At 52.6% G+C, this 18,457-nt stretch overlaps 1 protein-coding gene across 6 annotated transcripts in view; it reads left to right on the top strand.

Annotated features, from left to right (window-relative positions):
• IQSEC1 (IQ motif and Sec7 domain ArfGEF 1) overlaps window positions 1-4,847 on the top strand; it is a 329,670-nt gene extending 324,823 nt beyond the window's left edge. For 5 of the 6 annotated variants that reach the window (XM_057554670.1, XM_057554669.1, XM_057554667.1 and 2 more), the window contains 2 exons: window positions 1,730-1,779; window positions 2,924-4,847. In XM_057554670.1, the coding sequence (XP_057410653.1) occupies window positions 1,730-1,779; window positions 2,924-3,463 (590 nt within the window). In that variant the 3' untranslated portion in view covers window positions 3,464-4,847. The remainder of the gene's footprint in view (window positions 1-1,729; window positions 1,780-2,923) is intronic. The other variant, XM_057554672.1, reaches the window with a different exon arrangement.
• The last annotated feature ends 13,610 nt before the right edge of the window (window positions 4,848-18,457 follow it).

The raw sequence follows: 18,457 nt of genomic DNA, 5'->3' as shown, positions 1-18,457 counted from the left end.
GCCCGGCGGGGCCTCTGTCTTCCCTCTCTGTCCCTGGTCCTTAGAGGAGTGTCCCCAGCCTTAGAGGGGCTAGAGAGCAGATTGAGACGCTCCAAGGACAGCAGAGGTCTGAGCATAGCCACCCCAGGGAGCGGGGGCCATGCCTAGTGGACAGATGTGGAAACTGAGGCAAAGAGTGGACGGCGTGCCAGGTAGGGTCCCCCCTCCAGCTGCAGAGCCCCCCTCCTGGAGGCTGGGCTCTAATTCTGTTCCATGTCCCTGGGCCACCGTGTTGGGACAGAAGGCAGGAAGGAAAGGTCACCACTCTTCTCACACCGGCGGAAAGATGAGGAAGGGAAAGGTCATTTTCAGCTGGGAACGAGGGCCAGTCCCCGCCTGGTGGTCCATGGTCTTCAGCAACCTCATCCGCTGTGCGGCGCAGTTCCGAGTGGGCTCTGAGGCCAGGGTCCAGCACGGCCTTCGGTGGACCCCAGGCTCCCAGCTGGAACTCAGGTTTGGGGGTCAGCAGGCAAGGCAAGGGCACCGGAGCTCCCCTGAGCCTGTCGTTGTGAGCCCAGGCCCGAGGGCCTGTCCCAGGCACGTGCAGCTGCCACCATGAGGCCCGAAGGGTCCAGACACGCCCTCTCCACCCAGCGCGGGTCGGGGTGTGGGCCACAGGGCGGCACGAGGCAGCGCCTTCCATCCTCCAGGCTCCTGGGTCCGGCCCAGGTCCAGCTCAGAAGGCAGCGTGGCCAAGATTTCCCGCCTCAGGGGGACGGGCGGACGCGGCATGAACGTGCTCACTGGGGGGATTGAGCCAGTCAGTCCGTTGGCCAGAGCTTCCGTCTCTTGCTGGTGGGGACAGAGGGACACCTGTCCCGCCCCGTGGGGCTTGCCAGGCCGGCACAGGTGGAAGCTGGAAGCCGTCTTGGAGCCCCTTCTCTGCCTCAGTCTCGGTGTCCTGCAGACATGCCTGGAGAAGTCGCCTGGGGGACCGGGACCGGCGGGGGCCAGGGCGGGCGCTGGACATCCAGAACCAAGAGGCAGGCTCAGTCTCCTCTGGCACAGCCAACACGGGTTGCGTGCCTGCTAAGTGCCACGTGCGGGGGACGCAGAGGCGTTGGCAGCGAGGGCTCACGACTGGGGAGCGCGTGTGGCGTCCCAGCGGGCCGTGCCCACAGAGGACTCCAGGCCCTGGGCTGGGAGGAGGTCCCAGCGTCCCTGTCCCTGGCCAGACACTGCACAAACCAAACACGGGCCCAGGGTGCGGCCCCCCTGCTCCACCAGGAGAAAGAGGACGTGGAGTTTAGTCTCCTCACCGTCAGGCCCCCCAGCAGCCGGGGAGGCAGATGTGTGTGCGTGCGCGTGCGTGTGTCCACACATACGTATGTGAAATCCACCGCAGGTCAGGCCGGGCAGGACCACGCTTGGCTCGTCTTAGCTGTGGGAGGAGCTGCCCTTGCCCGTCCCCGCTGGCAGGCAGCTGAGGCCCCCTGGAGCTCGGGGGCAGCCGGGCCTGTGCGCCCACCCCAGCCCCCCGGAGGCCCCTCCCCCCAGGCTCCCGGTCCAGGAGAGGGGGTTAAAGTTGGGCTGGTTGAAAAAGATTTTTTTTTTTTTTTTTTTTTGCTTTTTAAGAACCCCGTTGTCTTGTTAACTCATTACTGCCCTGCCACCGGCTCCCCCGGGCCATCCGGCGGCAGCGCCCGGCCCCGTGTCGCGTCTAACCTGTGGTATTGCATGTTCTGGGCAGGGAAGCGAGGGCGTCGCAGCAGTGCGGGATCGCTAGAGAGCAATGTGGAAGTAAGTCGGAAGCCCCCGTCCAGCTGGCTGTCGTGTGTCGCCTCCTGGTGTCTTTCTGTTTTGCTCCTCCTCCCCTTCTGCACAGAGGCTCAGACCCCCCGCCTGCCTCATCCGTGCATGCCGCCCGCCTGGCGTTCCCGTGCCCCTCACCGCTTGTCTGGGCTGCAGCGGAGGGGGTGGGTCTGGGTGTCGTGGTTTAGTCTCCGCCTAACCCATCCTCGTGGTCCCAGCATGGTTCACTTCCCGGCTTCCCGCTCATCCCGGGCCGGAGGCGGCGGCCGCCGGGCGCCCTCCCCCGCCCCGCGCTGGCGGGTTCTGCCACCTCGGGACTTCCGTGCTCCGCCATCCCCATCGCTTCCCTCCTGAGGTTCGATTGCTGTGTGTCTGCAGTCAGGGCACCACGGAATTGCTCAGCTAGCTCGGGGGAGGAGAGCCATGAGAGAGCAAGAGGAATTCAGTGTGGATTTCATGAGATTTCATTCATCCTCCAGCCATCTCGATATTCCTGTTCACATCTGACCTCAGCTTGCAGACCTTTCTGTTTCCTTCTTTTCCCGTGTTTGGTTTGCAGTAGTAGCCGCAGTGAAATGCCTAGGCGGTGTGCACCCCCAGGACGGGGCTTCCCCAGCCCCTCTTGTCCCCCTCGCCACCTCCCCAGAAACCTGGGGACCGGCACAGGCAGAGCACACGCCCTCGGACGTTGAGAGGACCCAGGAGAGCTTAGGGCAGGACCGGCCCTTCCCCTGCACGCGGCCCGCCCGCCCGCCCCGCCCTACCCAGCACACGCCGCTTACACACACCCGCAGACACAGGGTTCTGATCTGGAAGCTCCGGCCGCCTCCGGCAACGAGGTGCTCATCAGGCCAAGAGCAGAGGTCAACCTTGACCCGCCGCGGCTGCGTCCCCCCCCCCAACCGACCTTTCTCCCCAAAGGCCCCCTCCCGGCCCCTCCAGCCGACCTGCACGGTAGTGTCCGGAGGTGGCGCCTGAGTCCAGCCTTACACGGCCCGGCCTCTGCGGCTAGCGAGTTGAACTAAGGCTTAGCAGTCAGTGGGTGAACTTTTTTTTGACATTTCTTAAGAATCATTCTGACGTAAGTGCTCTAAGCTCTTTTAATTTTGGTTTCTATGAATTTCCTTTTTAGGGGTCCATCATTAGCAGTCCTCACATGCGCCGGAGAGCTACATCAACACGAGACTGTCCATCTCGCCCACACCAGGCCATGCCCAACTCCTCCTCCCTCCTGGGCTCCTTATTTGGGAGTAAGAGAGGGAAACCCCCTCCCCAGGCCCACTTGCCCCCAGCCCCTCCCCAGCCGCCCCCCCACGCGCCTCATCCCTCGCCCGGCCACCCCCAGGGGCCCGCGGAGGGCCCCTTGCAGGCCCCAGTGCACGGGCACCACGGCCAGTACTGCCCCCTCCAACAGAACCCGCCCCCCTACCATCACCACCACCACTACCACCCGCCCCAGCACATCCAGCACACACACCAGTACCACCACGGCCCCCATGGGGGGCAGCCCGCCTACGGGGCCCATGCCCACAGCCACCCGCCGCTGCCCTCGGCCCACGCCGGCCACCCGGGCCACGTGGGCCACGCCGTGCACCACCACGGGCAGCCCCCTGCCCCGCCGCCCCTCCCCAGCAGCAAGGCCAAACCCAGCGGCATCAGCACAATTGTGTAGACAGCCTGGGCGGGGGTCCCGGGCCCCCCAGAGCAAGTGCACACCACACAGGCGCGCCCAGGGGCGGCAGCCCCAGACCAGACCCAGGGCACTTTCTGTTTCCACCTCCCCGTTTGCTCCCGGCCCGGATGGAGCCCCCCAAGCCCCGGGGCTTGTGTCACAGGGAACAAACCCCCCCCAAGTTTCGTTTAGCGGTGGCGCCCCCGGCTCCGTCCACCTCAGCCCGGGAGGTGGGCCTCGGCCACCATCAGCCCTGAAACGGTGCCGCCGGCCAAGGAGATGTCGAGCTCCCCGCCCTGACCCCCCACCTGTAGCCCTCAGCTCTCTGCTCCCTCACTGTACACGCAGGTGAGAACCCAGCCTAGGAAAAGAAGAGACGACACAAAAAACCAGAGACAGAACCAAACAAAAAACCCAAAACTTGCTGCATTATTGCTCTTTTATTGACAATGGGCAAAAATTAAGTAGACCTGATATGGTTGATGAAAATACGTAAGTAAACTTTATATAATATAAATATATAAATATATAAATATATATATATATATACTGTATAGGTAGTATTTGTGTGTGAAAGGCAAACGTTTCAGTCCACGAAATTAGCAATATAGACTTTACAAGGAGCTCCACTTACCTGATAGGAAGACAGTACCTTAGACAAACGTGTGAGAGGGTAGACCAAAAACTTAAATGCTAGGGACAAAATTCATATTCTTCCATATTTTCATAAAAAGGAAGAGAAGCCCCCCTAGGACTGGCGGAAATCTTTACACGATCATTACTAACTGTGCCAAGTAACATAGCATCTAACTGTTTTAAAAGTCCGATATTGCTTTGTATAAATCCTTATTTTATTAACAGAAGACTATCATAAATAATCAGTATTATAACTGCTCTGTTATTTCAGGTAAGCAAATAGATAAAATGCAGTAAACTCTACAGTAGCAACTCGAGACAGCTAGTTAAGAACTGGTTGCCTTGGACCATGGGTTACAGATTCTTAGACACTTTAATGGCTGCAATAACTGTGAATTTCCATGATCCATGTTTCTTTTGTATGCATTTGATTTAATGCACACTCATTCAGAGCCCTCTGCGGGGGGCCCCATACACGGCAGAGGTATTCATCTCCAACATGAAAACGACCAACTCATCCTGTGTCCCCAGCACCATAGCTCCCTCATCCTGTCTCCAACCGCAGCAGGCGGACGCCCCGGAACCCGAAGGCTGCTCTTAGCGTTTAGTGACCCAGGGCGGTGTGTGTGTTTCCCGTTTTGTTTTCTGAGTGGTGGCCGTGATCATCGTGATTCCATGTGGCCGTGTGCTAGCGCGACCCCCGTGTCATCACCGTGGCCCATCTGACCCCAGCCGACGAGTGCCCGGCCCCGCCGCCTCCTCACGGTCAGGCGGCTGCCGGGGCATCACGACTCTCCGCTGTGCTCTTGTCGCTTCCATGTTGTGGTGACACCATCCGCTCCCCCGGGGCGCGCCCGGTTCTGTGCCTGAGTCACCCACGGGACGTACTTTGTAGTTTCAGCCCTTCGAGCCACTGCAGCCGCCAGTGCTGTGCTCCTAAGCCGTGGACCCGAGGATCGCCCCCGGCACCTGCCGGGCAGGGAGCTCTTCCAGAAAGGGCGAAGCTGGCACGGCACTCCGCGGGCGCGGGGCTCTGCCCGCCCACCGCCCCCTTTGTCGCATCATCCAGGTCACCAAACCAGCAAATCTGCAAACCGAGCACTTTGTTAATCTCCATAGAGAGCAAGTACAGCAATCTAGAGTTTAGCTTTTTTTTTTTTTTTTTTTCCTTTTTTGAAAGAAGTGTGACTTTAACCTGCCCGCCTTTATCTTCCCATCCGTGTCATCCTTCTCTCTCATCTGCTCAGAAAGAGAGAAATGAAAAGCACGGGCGTGTCTGATGTGGTCCAGGCCGGGCTGGTGGGAGGCTCCCCGGTTCCGCGGACCCCGAAGCTCCTTGGTTTCCCTCCAGAGTCCCGCTCCCGAGGCGATCTCTGTCTTGTGGTGTAAAGGGCGTTGTGATGACAAGGAACAGTCGGATTGTACTGCATGTCCTCTGGCGTCGGGCACGAGGCCACACTTTGTGTTCTGTGTATTTGCAAACTCTCTCAGTGTTCCTGTTGACAAATAGTTGAAGTAAAGTGATAACATATTAAGTATGTCGGCTTTTCTTCACCCTCTGTACCAATCGTAGGATCTAACTGTAAACTCCAGGTTGTTCCAGAAAAGATGCAGGCAGGCTGATTGACACCAGGTCGCCCTTTCCGAGGGGCAGTCACTGATGGAAACAGAGCCAAGCTGGGTAGAGCCGGCGGGGAGGGTGCCCTCTCTCTGCAGGCCATTCGGGACCCTCACCTCCAGGCCGTCACCGGGCTGGGTCCCTGAAGGTGGGGGGAGTCTCTCCCCGTGTTTCCAACTTTCTGCTGGATTGGGTTCTGGTCAGTGAGGTTTCATCAGTCTTTGTGTTTCGTTTCCAAACTTGTCGTGGAATAAGTGTTCCCAAAAGGGACACCGTTCCCTGGAGGAGGCCGGAGCCAGGCCGCCCCAGACTCGTTTGGGAAGCAGCTGCTCCTGAAGAGCTTGTGGCCCAGGGAGCTTTCTTGAGACTGCTCTCTCGGGGTCCCAGCCCATCCCAGGGTCGCAGCTGTGGGCACCTGCGGTTCACCCCCTGGCACAGGAAGTGGGAGGCTGGGCGCCACCGGGATGTGAGTCATCCTTTCTCACTGTCAAGATACACGCGGGGCATTTTGTTCAAGTCACAGATTATTTCAGCAGGCGACCCTTAGAGAAAGCAGTTGGTACCATCACAGAAATCTTTTCTGGGACAACAATTAAATCATGTTGTTTGTTTGTTTTTTTTTTAAGTTTATGAATGGATTGCACAACAATGTAAAAATAAAGTTCATCCTAATACGATGTGCACATCTTGCTTAAAAACACCCTCAGTCATCCCGGGTAGAGTGATTTTTCCATCTCGCCCTGCATGCAGCAGAAACCTCTTGGTTTTCTTTAAGATGAGCTGGAAAGACAGCAGATGTTAAACATGACCCTAGGTGTTGACTCAGCACCGTACGAAGCTATGTCGCTACAGGTAAGCATGCATCTAACGGTCCGTTGTAAAATATCATCACCCTTCCTGCCTGAAAAACGAGTCCTTTTGTAAGTATTTTCAATACAACAACAATAATCCAGGAAGCGGGTTGCAGAATGAATTGGCGTGAGGTGAGGGTGGTGAATGGGCACAGCGAGGGGGGGTTGGGGGGGCGTCACCGTGTGACCCGCCTGCGGTCATGCCAGGGTCGTGTGTGGGACCATCTCCTCTGGAGCACTGTCATTCACCTCGAGTTGTTTCACACACTTAGAACCAGGTCTCGAATGCGGGCTCTTCAGACCTCAAGGGCCACCTCGCTCGCAGGAAGCCCGGCACCCACGATGTAACTTTGGGGAGGAAAGAAGTGCTTTTGTTTTCCTATGCGTTCTGTGTGTAAGTAGTAACAGACTCTACTGATGTAAAACCATAGCTGTGATCATGTGGAGAAATCAAATAAATGCTTCAAAACCCTCGAGTTCTTACTTTTTCTGGGAAGTCCAGCAGTTTCCCTGTCGGCCACACGCAGAGACCTCCAGGTGACAGGGTGGCCCATCCCTTGTCGTGACTGCCGTGGGCTCCGGCTTTCCGGGAAGACGTTAATTTGAGGATGCTGATGGACGGCTTAAGATAAAGGTACACGTCGCAACGTAGGCACTGGTAGAAGGTTTCAGAGGTATTTATAATTCCTAGCAACTTTGGACAAAATTGTGTGCTTTCGTTGAGTTAGAGAGAGACAGGAGGTGGACCGTATGAAGTGTGCAGGTGGACTGGGAGGGACTGGTGGGGGCAGAGGAACACCCAGGGGCCCAATCCCCATCACGTGATGTGGAAGCCAGGGAAGGAATTCTGCTCCTGCTGCGAGCAGGCGTTCTGTGGGAACGTGATGGGCTTGTACTGTTTCTCCTTTCCTTGAGCCAAACTCAGCTCCAGAGAATACCCCTTAAAAGTTTCAGTACGTAGCATAAAACCAAGTAAGACTGGTAGATGTTATTTGTGGAAACACGAAGAGGTTGGCGTCAGCGGCCACCATCAGCTGTGGCCCACCCTTCACAGAGAAGTGGGTCCCTATGGGAAGACAGTCTCAGGTCTCTGCAGTGGGGAGGCCGTCCCTCTCCCAGGCCCTCGGGGGCCTCCGAGGGAGGGGAGCCGGTTCCCGGAATTGCTGGGAATACTTAGGTCTGCTTCAGCGCGTGATGCCACCACGCACCGGGCTGCTGACACCTGCCGCTCGGGGCACCCGAGCCGCTCAGCCAGTGCTGCGGTGCGACCGTGCTCTGGGTTTCGGGTTTGTCTGCCCAGCAGACTGCGAGCTCCTGGGGCAAAGGGTGCACGTGGTCCCCTTCTCTGTGTCCGGTGCCCAGCACAGGGCTGCTCCTGTCAAGATGTATCCGAAAACGAATCGGTGGTTGGAAGGGGGCGGGGGTCACAGCAGAACCACTGGCTGATCTGGGGGTGTGTAGATCGTCAGCACCCCACATTGATGGACAGTTGTTTGCTCGGCCCTCTGCTGCTTCTGCCACCGAGAATCTAGCTGGGGATGCAGGTGACACAGTGAAGCTTCTCCGAGATCGTTTCCTGCACTGACCGTGTCCTTTAGCCCATGTTTTATTTGACCTCTCAAAGCTTTCAACGCTGTTCACACATCCCTTCGTGAAACGTGTGGTGTCTTTGGTCGCACACTCTCTCCTTCCTCTCCGAGGGAGGAGGTGGGGAGCTCCTCCTGTGTCTCCTTTGCAGGCTAACACCCCTCCCCGGAGCCATGACGTGTTGGTCTCAGGGACGCAGAAAGCCCTCTTCCTTCCTTCCTCCTTCTCGGCAACATCACACAAGCCCACAGCTTCGGCTGGCTTTCTGTTTTCCTATAGAGATTCCCAAATTTCGTATCTCCAGCCCAGACCTCTGCTCCCAACACCCACATCCCTTGGATCTTTCAGTAGCAACTCTCCCCAGGAGGACCAAATCCATGGTCGCACACGGACACACACGTGGAGCTGGGGCCTCCCTGGGCCCCCCGCATTGATGAATAGCATCCCTGTGAGGGGTGTAAGTTAGAATTTAGGAATTGTTCTGGACACCTGTCCTTTCCCTGACTCCCCAAATCTGTGCTGTCACCAAGCCCTTTTGATTTATTTTATTTTATTTTAATATTTATTTATTCGGCTGCACCAGGTCTTAGTTGCAGCATGTGGGATCTTTAGTTGCGGCATGCATGTGGGATCTAGTTCCCCAACCAGGGATCGAACCCGGGCCCCCTGCGTTGGGAGCTTGGAGTCCCAGCCACTGGACCACCGGGGAAGTCCCTAGCCCTCTTGATTTTTTTACCTCCTGTGTGTTCTTGAATCTATCTGTGCCTCTTCACATCTCTCACCTGCCTTCAGGCCGTTGTCTGTCTGTCACCCGCTCGGTACCTGGGCTCCTGATCTCCACGGTGGGTCCCTCGACCCCGTTCTCCCCTGGCACCAGAGGGGTCTTTTTAAGATGCTGCCTGCTTGAAGCCACGTCAGTGGCTTCCTGTCGTCCTCAGGATTAAAAAGAAAATAACAGAAGACCCTTGACATGGGCTGCGTGAGGCCTGCATGGTCTGGCCCTTGACCCTCGCTGTCCCCTTTCATTCCAGCCACGCTAGCCCTTCAGACGCCCAGGGAAGCCGTGTTCCCCCTGCCTCCGGGCCTGTGCAAGTATGACCCTGGCCGTTCCCCGAAGGTAGGACGCTCTTCCTTGCATCTTTGTTGAGTTAGCTTCTATTTCCTGCATCAAATTTCAGCTCAGCCAATACCCACTCTGCAGTGCGTTTGCGTAGTTGTCTATTCAGTGACGTGATCGTTCCATTGCCGAAGCGTCACAAGGTCAGGTCCTTGCACAGCTGTAATCCTAACACGTGGCACAAAGGGCTTCAGCCAGTGTTTGTTGAGTGAATAGATGAGTACCAACGCCCGAAGAAGGAGACTTAGTGCCGAAATGCACAACACACTTTGGTGGTTCACGGTGAGATCAGAGACCTAGGGAAGCAGCATGGGCCAGAGGCAGGGAAAGACTGGGTCCTGCCACTTCCTTGTTAATTCAAGGAATAATTTGGGCGATGGCTGGAGGCTTTTAATCATTGTGTTTTAACTTCATCAAATATGTTTTTAACATTCAGAGCATTTGGAAAGAATAGATTCATAACAAGCAGGGGGAAAAAAATCACCCACAATCCCACCACCCAAAAACAGTTATAATTGAGCATTTAGTCTCCCCTCTTCCCACCCTGTCTTTGGGCATGTTTCTCGGTTACCTAGTTCAGATTTTTTTTTTTTTTATGGTAACTTTATTTATTAGTTCAGATCTTTGATGTGTGTCCCAAACAGTCTGTAAGTGTTATTCGGTGCCCCTCGTGAAGAAAGAGTTTCACAGTGGAAGCCATCTAGGAGACGCCAGGTCAGATCAGAGTTAAACTGTCTCTGTCCTGCAGGACGTCTCAGAGTGTTACCAAAAGTGGGATCCGGCTGCCCGCAGCTCAAAAGACAATAAAGAGGCAAGGTTAGTGGAAAGGAAAGTTTGCTTTATTTCGGAGGCCGGCATGGGAGGGGGCGGTGGGGGGCAGACGCCTGTCCGAAGGTCAACTCCCTCCCCCCTGACAATCAGTGGAGAAGAGCTTTTATAGACGGAGGGGGGGGCTCCAGGCAGAAACAGCACAGTCAGCTCTGACAGTCGTCTTGAGATTAGTCCTGCAGTGGTCTGATCAGCGTCATCTTGATGGTTTTAAGTACAGTTAGTCTTCAGTTCCAGGGTCGGTTTGTTCCCATTTCTTTGAGGCCAGTTCTAGGAATTGTGGCAGCTTATGTCATGACTGTGGTCTGGTCATCATGTAGTTCACTTCTTCCACCTGGTGGAGGTTTCTGTATCTATAAGACAGCTTGCAGGATATGGCTCAGGATATTATCTAAAACCCTTGAGGAGGAACTAAAGGTCCTTGACTTTGTTTAATGACTAAACTATTGTTATCTGGTCTCCTTTGACTGTTTTCCTCTGTTTCTGCATTTTCTCACTTCTCTGATTAAACTTACTCTTTGGCTAAAGTTTCTCTACAGACAAGAGTCAGGCTGAGGACATGCGGGGCGAGGACCATAGGGTCCTGCTCTGTTTCAAGAGCCTCTTAGAAAGGTGATATTTGTTGTAAGTCTCCGAAAGATAGTCTGTGCCACGTTTCCCAAACGTCTGTAGCAGTGGAACTCTGTTGTGTTCTACAGCATACCGTTTAGTTGAAGTTTGTATGTGTAAATTGTATTTCCTTTTTTCCTTAATATATCCTGATGTTATAAAAGATGCAACAGTTGATGACGTTTGCACACTGGCCCATCGTATGGGTGGCCCCTGATGTACTTGCCATCAGATAGTGTTGTTTTGGTGAATAAGGACCAGATGGATGGAGATGGTAGCGTTTCTGAGCAGATTTGGTGACTCTGGTAGGGACTGGGGCCTGGGGGAGGGGGGCACCCCTGAGTCTGACTTCAGGCCAGAGCTCGTGGGATGAACAGCGACACCACTTTGGTGGCCCAGGGCAGCCACGGCGTCACCTGAGAAGCCTCTCCTTGGGTGTATTCATTCAGCGCTCCCCTCCCGCGGGAGCCCACCTCACCTTTCAGCCCTGAGTGGGTCTGCGGTAAAGATGTACCGGCTGCCGACGCAGATGTGTCGTGAAGGATGCTTACCCCATTTCTGACGTGTACTTCGAGGCTTCTAAGGCCCTTTCAGGGAACTGCCTTCTCCCCTTTCTATTATTTCTGGTCCACCTGCACCTCCATGACGTGACCGGTGTCCTATATGGAAAAAGTCCCATTTAAATCTGAAAGATGGGGACTAAAGCTCTTCAGGTGTCATCTTCCATGGGGTTAATAGGGAAGAAAACATTCTAAAATAAAAACACCAGGGGGTAGTGGAGGCCACCTAAATCGGAATCTCTTCCCACATCCTGAGAACTGTTCAGAAAAAGAACAAATAAAACCACCCATAGCCCGGACCTACAGTGTAACCAGGAAAGACCAAAGATCACAAATCTCAATGAGAGGTCAGTGGGAAAACAAACATCTTGGACTAGCCGAGTTGCCAGGGAATCCCACACCAGAATGTAGATCCAGGTGAGGACTGCACGGAATAGAGGAAACATGTCATCAACTAGGGGTCACACCCGTAAGGACAGACCGGCCCTCAGAGGAGACGTGAGGGCCAGTGGGTGAGAGTACTGGCCACTTCGGAATCAAGCGGGAGAGACTGAGAAAGTTCTGAGACCAGAGGTGCAGAAGCCCTGCTTCCGGAGAAGAGGGAAGCACCCTGGAAAGGGGAGATTTCCCGGAGGCCTGGTGACGAAGGGAAAGAAAGGAGCAGCTAAAATAAGGGCCCTATTCGAACGAGGTGCTTTCAGAGAATCAAATAAAGTTGACTAACCTATAGGTAACCAAATCAAGATGAAAAGAAAGCACAAACACACGGAATAAGAAATGATAAGAGGGAAGAAACTATTACAATGAAGGAAAAAATTTAAAGCAATGCTACTTTGAACAACTTCATGAAAATAAATCTGAAAAACCTAGACAAAATTGATAATTAGCCAAAACTGACCCCTGGAGAGACAGAGATTTTAAACAGACAAATATCCATAAGAGAAATAGAAAAAAGTAATCAACCTGCCAGGTCCATATTGCTTTCACAGAGGAATGCTTGCAAACTTTTAAATTTCAGATAATCTCAATGCTACTTAAACTGTTTCAGGTCACAGCAATGGAAGGAAAACTTACAAATTCTTTTTTATGAAGTGACTGTAGCAACGTTTTCTAACCCTGATAAAGCTTGCATAAATACAAAACTACAGACGACCAAAGCAGAAGTGCGAATAAAACAATAGCAAACATCTAATGTCGCATTAAATGTGAACTAATATACAATTGACCGTTAAACAATGTCGGGGTTAATCCACCTATAATTTATAGTTGGCCCTCCACATCTGCAGTTTCAACCAACCTCGGACTGTGTTGTACTGTAGTATTTTGTCTGTTTGTTTTTATTTTTTTAATTTAAATTTTGTTTTATATTGGAGTATAGTTGACCTACAAAGTTGTGTTAGTTTCCGGTGTACAGCACAGTGATTCAGTTATACATATACGTAGATCCATTCTTTTTCAGATTCTTTTCCCATATAGGCCATTACGGAGTATTGAGTAGAGTGCCCTGTGACAGCAGGTCCTTTGATTATCTGTTGTGTATACAGTGGTGTGTATGTGTTAATCCCGACCTCCTAATTTACCCTCCCCGCCCCACCCTGTGTGTAGTATTTACTACTGAAAAATATCTGCATATGAGTGGACCCTCGCAGTTCAAACCCGTGATATTAAGGGGTCGGCCGTACTCCATGACCCAGCCAGGCTTCCTTGTCTGGGGGAATGAGTCAAACCATCATCCCGAGTGGTCTGAGTCTTCAAGCGTCCTCCCTGTTTTGGTTGCTGTACTTTTGCGTTAACTGTTGCTATTGCGCGTGGACGTACTAAGAGGTGCCGCAGGGGGCCCCGTGGGTTGCAGACATAACCCTTCTTGCCCCCACTGTGTGGCCGCAGCCCACGCTCCCCTTGGTCATTGGGACCCACCCTTCCAGCTAGGAGAGTAAACCCTACTGCTTCCTGGTGGTTCGGGGGCAACAGGGAGCCCAGGGCCAGGTGGCCGTCCCACCTCCCTCTGAGCAGGACCATCGCTCCATTTCCTCTGGTGGAAGCGTTCCCCCCCCCCCACCCCGCCCCCAGGATCTAAGACCTCCAAACACGCAGAGCTCAGAGTTGCTGGGATGGGATGTAAAAACTCTGTGCGCAGGCCCTTGGGTGTAATGGTGAGAGAAGCCACCCCGCTGTCGTTTCTGCACCTGTGTGAGCTGACCATGGGGGCGATACCACCACACAGTGGACGCTGGCTCAAAGCGTGGCCTGCACGCCATAACACAGAACCCGTCCTTTCGGGGTGCTGCCCCCCGGGGGTGTGGTAACTGCGTTTTCAGGAAGCCCCTCCACCTCTGAAGTGGACCAGCTTAGTCCTTGGTGATGGTGGATCTATGGTGAGACCGGTTAAGGTTTGCTTTTTTTTTTTTTAATTCTATTTTTTGGACACATGGTTCGAAAGTCAAAACTGCATAAGAAACTATTTTCAGGGGAGTTCCCTCGTGTTCTAGTGGTTAGGATTCCACGCTTTCACTGCCGTGGCCCGGGTTCAGTCCTTGGTCAGGGAACTGAGATCCCTCAAGCCACACGGCCAAAAGGAAAAAAAGCAAAGCTATTTTCAGAAATTGTCACTTCACTGCTCTCTCCATCCTTATCTCCGTCCTGGGGGCTCCATGTAACCATTTGTGTTCCTTTCTAGGTTGATCATTCCCATGTGTCCTTTCACAGAGTTAAGCAAAGATACACAGAGAGTTCTTTCCAGCCTTTCCTCCACAAAAGGCAGCACAGGGTGTGCATTTCTGCACTTGCGGTCACTCCGGTGTTACCAATATATTGGCCCCGCTGCACCCCACTGGCCCGGCTCTGTGATCCGGACTGGACTCTACCTCATCTGCCGCCTGGCATGATGCTTTGCTTTGTCGCTTTGTCGATGGAGGGTGCATGGGGGGCGCCGCCGGAGGGGGATTTTCTTCCAGGCTCGGTAGACGGCTGTCTTTTTTGCACCGTGCGCATCTGGCCAGGCTTCACCGCTCGCCGACCCAGGAGGCGGTTCCCGGCCACAAACCTCAGCACCTTTCGCCCGCCCCAGGTGGGAGCTTTCCTGCTTGCTGCTCCTGCCCGAGGTCCCCGCCTGCCTTTGACTTGGTGACTGTAGGCCCTTTGGAGCCCAGGGCACCCAGCCGGCTGCAAGCAGAGCTCCAATGAGCGTGAAGTGCAGTCTTTGGAAGGGCCCACGCCCCACAGTTTGTCTCTTTCAAGGGCATTTTTTTGAGAATCCTTTTTCTATCCCTTCTTAGTACTGAATCCCCTCTAAATAGTTTAAAAGTCTTTGTATTAAACCTTCCCTGATCAAATTACCCTGAGGTTTCTGTCCCCTGGACTCTGACGGATGCAAAACTGATGCCGTGAGTGGTACGAGAAGATAGCCCCACAGTGATGATGGGATTTGGGGGCTGCTTGTGGGGAGGCCTGGGCTTGAGTGCATCCTGTGGGAAACAGGATGCTGGCAGCCCAGGCACGCAGTGGCTGTCATCTGTGATGACTGAATGAAGTGTCATTGAAGTGAACGCCTTTGAGCCTCAAGAGGGCTGTCCTTGAGGGTGATGACAGTAATGACAATGGCCAGGACCTCTGTGTGGGGCGGGATCTGCTGACACCAGGTTGGGGTGAAGGAAAGTGCAGCGTTTATTGCAGTCCCCAAGCAAGGAGTCAGGTAGCTAGTGCTTAAAAGGCCCAAAGTCCCAAAAGGCTTCCAGGGAAAGGTTTATAAAGACAAGGTGAGTGAAGGGGTTTGTGGGGTGTGTGATCAGCTCGTGGACACCCTTCTGATTGGTTGGTGGTGAGGTAATCGGGAGTCTGCATCATTAACCTCCTGGTTCCAACTGGTCTGGGGTCTGTGGCCTTGCGGGCAGCAGACAGTTAACTTCTTCCACACGATGAGGGTTTCAGTAGCTGCAAAACAGCTCAAAGGACATGAGTCAGAATATTACCTATAGCCCTTGAGGAGGAACTGAAGGTCCTTGACTTTGGTTAATGGCTAAACTGTTATTATTTTGTCTTGCTTGACTGTTTGCTTTTCTTTCTGCATTTTCTCATTTCTCTGATTAAATTTATTCTTCGACTAAAGTTTTTCTACAGACAAAAAAAAGGCAGACAGAGGACATGGGGGTTGGTCCTGTTCTAGAAAGACCCCATAGTGTCCTGCTCGGTCACAATAGTATTCTGGTAGATCCTGTAGCCTTATCTGGCATCAAAGCCATAACGAGGGAGAGGTTTGAAAGGGGAAATACCTTTGCATCAACTTCGGGTCTGAAGGCCATCCTTTACCCCACAGTCTTCCTTCTCACTTTGCTGGTTAAAACCCATTTTGCATGTCATGGACTCAAGCTAAACTCATTATCTTTAACACCCATAAGGAGCTAGCGTAATACAGCTATAATGTATGTTGAGCGTTTATTCTCTTAAAAAACATCTCTGCTTTCCGCAGAGAAAGTGTTGGTGACGAAAGGCTGCTTTATCTCACAAGCTGGATTCATACGCTTAACTGGACTTTGCCTCCAAGTTGGGGAGGTACTTACTCATCCACATTTGGTGGGACCAGTCTTCATTCTAGAGAGTATTTCTTAGTCAATGGCACCCCAAATGGCCCTTTCCTTGTGACCTGGAGTCCAAACCGGGATGTCTGACACCTTTGGCTAGACTTCCTGAAAACCCACTGCTGTCGGCCTTTTGTAATCAACAGCCAGGACGGGAGCTGTTTGTAGGGCAGTGCTGGGCACATACAGTTTACATACTGCAGTCTGGCCAGCGAGAGAATATTGGATCTTCAGGAAAAGAAGAAAAAGGAAAAAAATAAATCTATTAATTACAGTGTATTGCAGGGAAAATACAAAATGAGGTCCTCAGATGAGTTTCACGTGGTTATCTCTCCTACAAATTACAACTGGGAAAAAAAATGAATTTGAGTAAATGCCAAGTTCTATTAAGTAATTAAGAGGAGTGGGGCTTCCCTGGTGGCGCAGTGGTTAAGAACCCACCTGCCAACGCAGGGGACATGAGTTCAAGCCCTGGTCCAGGAAGATCCCACATGCCGCGGAGCAACTAAGCCTGTGCGCCACAACTACTGAGCCCGCGCTCTAGAGCCCACGAAACAGCTACTGAAGCCCGCGTGCCTAGAGCCCGTGCTCCGCAACAAAGACAAGCCACCGCAATGAGAAGCCCACGCACCGCAATGAAGAGTAGCCCCTGCTCGCCACAACTAGAGAAAGCCTACGCACAGCAATGAAGACCCAAGGCAGCCAAAAATAAATAAATAAATAAATAAAATTTATTTTAAAAAATCAAGAGGAGTAACTTTCCTTAAAAGAGAAAAGACTAATTAAAAGATAATTAAAAGAATTATTGTCAATAATTTTTGACTTAATGCCGACTCTCCATGGTCCTGTAATCTGCATTTACAACATCCAGAGAACGATGGAAAGAGGATTTTTTTGTGAATTTCATTCTCACCATGGTGTGTGAATATACAGGCCAGTCACTTCTTGGAGGCAGGCAGGGTAGAAATGATAAGTGAACAAATGTGGAGAACAGAGCTGATTATCAGTCTCTGCCTAGGAAATCACAGTGTGGTCCGCTAGATATTTGTATTGAGCTTTAATGGCGAGCAGACTTTATTCTTTATCAGCTCGTGCTGAGTGAGCACTGAAAGCTTTTTGAAACGCAGGGACTGACTTGGGGTCTGAGCTGTCTCTACCTCCCGGGATCAGTGGGTGAACCATTAAGATGAATTCTCCCCCATCACGCTTCATTGTCTGGTTTACAGCCCCACAGTCACTGGCTTAAAGGATTACAAAAAAATATTGTCGTTGGTTTCAAAGAAATGTTAGTGCTGAGTGCCAAACGCCTTTGCAGGGGCCCCCAGGGTTTTCTGGCAAGAGGCTGACTGAGGGGCTTCCCGACAATGACCCAGCCGGATCTCGCTGTGCGTCAGGATTCCACTACTGCAGGCATCACGGTGATGGACTCTGCTTCCCCCAGTATGTTTCCTGGGAGTTATTTGTTTGAGTTGAAGAGGAATAGTCCACAGTAAGTCCCTTCAGCAAGGACTGGCATCGCATCTTCTTTTAGGGCAGTTTCCCATGAGTTAAGGATGCTGGCTCTGCCACTTGGGCATCTTGAAATAAGATTTCAGGCTCTACTGGCTTTTGTGCAAACAGATAAGACCCCAGTGAGTTAACGTGCTTGTTTGGCTCTTACATTACAGCAGTTGCTTTGGGAATGCTGGCGGTTTCAAGACAGTGTTTGTTGCATGTTATCTTAACATGCTTTTCATGCTGTAATAGTGGGGGATACACGCTCTACATCTTGGTTGAATCTTAGGTTCTTTTGGCTTTTGAAGCATAAGGAAAAATCGGAGGTATTTTTTTTTTTTTAAATCGGAGGTATTTTGTTTTTGTCGTTGTTAATGCTGTTAATATTTCAGGTCTCCTGAGATTTTGAAAAACTGTTATCACTAGGACCAAGTCTCAACTTAAGAGCCCCTATTTTTAGACTCTTTTTTTTCAGGGTTGCTAGACCCTGAAATCTACAGTGTGTGGAGTGGGAGGAGAACTAAATGTTAGACCACTTAATTTGCATAAAAATCCATGTTTTGTGTTGATTTCCTCATCTGATAGGTGAGGAAACTGGGACTCTGGAATAGGACGTGCCTTGCCTGAGGTCTGGCGGTGGAGGAGGAGGGTGAAGGGGATTGGTGAAAATGCATCACTGAGCAGAGGCTCTCTTAGACGAGTCAGTCCGAAACATTCAGACTGACAATCCCACAAAAGAAAGAAGAGCCAGAACACACGTCAAATGGGCACCTAAGTACCAAGGGCCGTGCTTGACCCTCCTTGCAACTTGACCTAAGGGTGTGTCACCCCATGGAGCTGGCAGAGGCGGAGAGTGACACCAAGGCCTGAGGGGGTTTCTGACCTCCGTCAGGGTAATTTCACCTTACTTCAGGTCGGCCAGTAATGGGGGCGAGTGATGACAGAGAAGGAGGTCATTTTTCACCCGCCAAGTCTTGCCTTGCCGCCTTCAGGAAGGCAGTACAGCCGGGGGGATGAGGACACAGGCCCAGGAGCCAGCCCGCAGGGCCCGGAGCCTGGCTTTGCTGTTTAGGACCGTGTGAGCCTTCAGTGCCTGTGTTTCCCATTTGCAAAATGGGCC

This window comes from Balaenoptera acutorostrata, chromosome 10 (assembly GCF_949987535.1).
Source record: "Balaenoptera acutorostrata chromosome 10, mBalAcu1.1, whole genome shotgun sequence".
NCBI lineage: Eukaryota > Metazoa > Chordata > Mammalia > Artiodactyla > Balaenopteridae > Balaenoptera > Balaenoptera acutorostrata.
Note: the sequence above shows the minus strand (reverse complement) of the source record. Positions and strands in the feature narration are given on the sequence as shown.